General features: G+C 25.4%; 1 protein-coding gene across 1 annotated transcript in view; it reads right to left on the reverse strand.

The window, feature by feature from the left end:
• The window catches only part of LOC107610045 (signal transducer and activator of transcription B), a 1674-nt gene continuing 836 nt past the window's right edge, over positions 427 to 1264 (reverse strand). The window contains exon 2 of the mRNA XM_016312113.2: positions 427 to 1085. Coding sequence (XP_016167599.1) covers positions 701 to 1085 — 385 coding nt within the window. The 3' untranslated portion in view covers positions 427 to 700. The remainder of the gene's footprint in view (positions 1086 to 1264) is intronic.

The raw sequence follows: 1264 nt of genomic DNA on the forward strand, positions 1-1264 counted from the left end.
CAATATTAGAAAAATGAAATATTTTTATTCATAAAATTTAATAAATTTTTGTTCATTATGTATTTTTTTGTGACTTTTTAAAAGTATTATTGATTGTTAACAAAAAAATTACAAAAAAATCACAAAAAAATATACTTAACAAAAAATCACTAAATTTTAAAAATAAAAATATCTCATTTTTTAATTGTATTTATAAAAAATCGTATTAAAATTCAATATCTAAAATATTTTTTGACAATACATATTTAATATTGAAATTTTTTGTCGCGATTTTAAATTATTTAAGAACATTTCTATCGATAATCAAATTTAAATGTATTTTTATTAACGATCAAAATTATTTAAATATATTGTTGATAATTTATCCTTAAAATTAAAAAGTGGAAAGAGGGAGTGAGAGAGAGGCCAAAAGAAAAACAGGGTGAGTAGTAGCAAAATAATTAAGTGATTATAAAGGCGAAAAAAGAGAAGGAAGGAAAAGAACAATTTAGTCTATTCTCAAGCTTCTGATTTCTTGGGAGTTTTTTATGGTTTTCTAATTTTCTTTGACAATGAAACTAGCTAGTTAAATCAACATCATATGATCCCAAATAACAAGCACCAAACTCCTAACTCTCAAATTTTAATTAACTAACAAAAAAAAAACGAAAAAAAAAAAACAGAAATAAAAAAAAAAAACTCAACTTTAATAAAATCCCTTTCAAACTAACAAAATGGTTTGACTAGGGATGGTGGTAGACCCAGTAGACCTATGAGGTGGAATAGGTGGCCTACTACCAATGAAGTTATTATTATTACTATTATTATTATTATTATTTTCATTGACCCTTTTTGTTGAACTAATAAGTGAAGAACATGAGGCCCTTGAAAAACTTGTTGAAGAATGCAACAATCCTCTCTTATTATAATTAGAAGCTTGATGGCTCTCATCATCATCATCTCCCATTTTCTGTGCATAGCTTCTACAAGATTTCAACTTCTTGTTGTATGGGTTCTCTGGCTTTGCAAGATCCTCCAAGCTCCTTACTTTTGCTAATGAACTAAAAGATTGTGACTTTCCTTCGTAATACTTTGATAGCCCCCTCCTATTAATATCATTCATTAAATTAAAGATAAACAAATTTGAGAAAACAATTTTGAAGTAAAAACAAAACTCGCAATAATATTACGCAGATCAATTATATTACGTGTACACTTTAAATCAGTAATAAAATCAATCGTAATCATATCACGTATATTTTAAATCAGTTATTAAATTAATTAT

The sequence above is a fragment of the Arachis ipaensis genome, chromosome B07, assembly GCF_000816755.2.
Source record: "Arachis ipaensis cultivar K30076 chromosome B07, Araip1.1, whole genome shotgun sequence".
Lineage (NCBI taxonomy): Eukaryota > Viridiplantae > Streptophyta > Magnoliopsida > Fabales > Fabaceae > Arachis > Arachis ipaensis.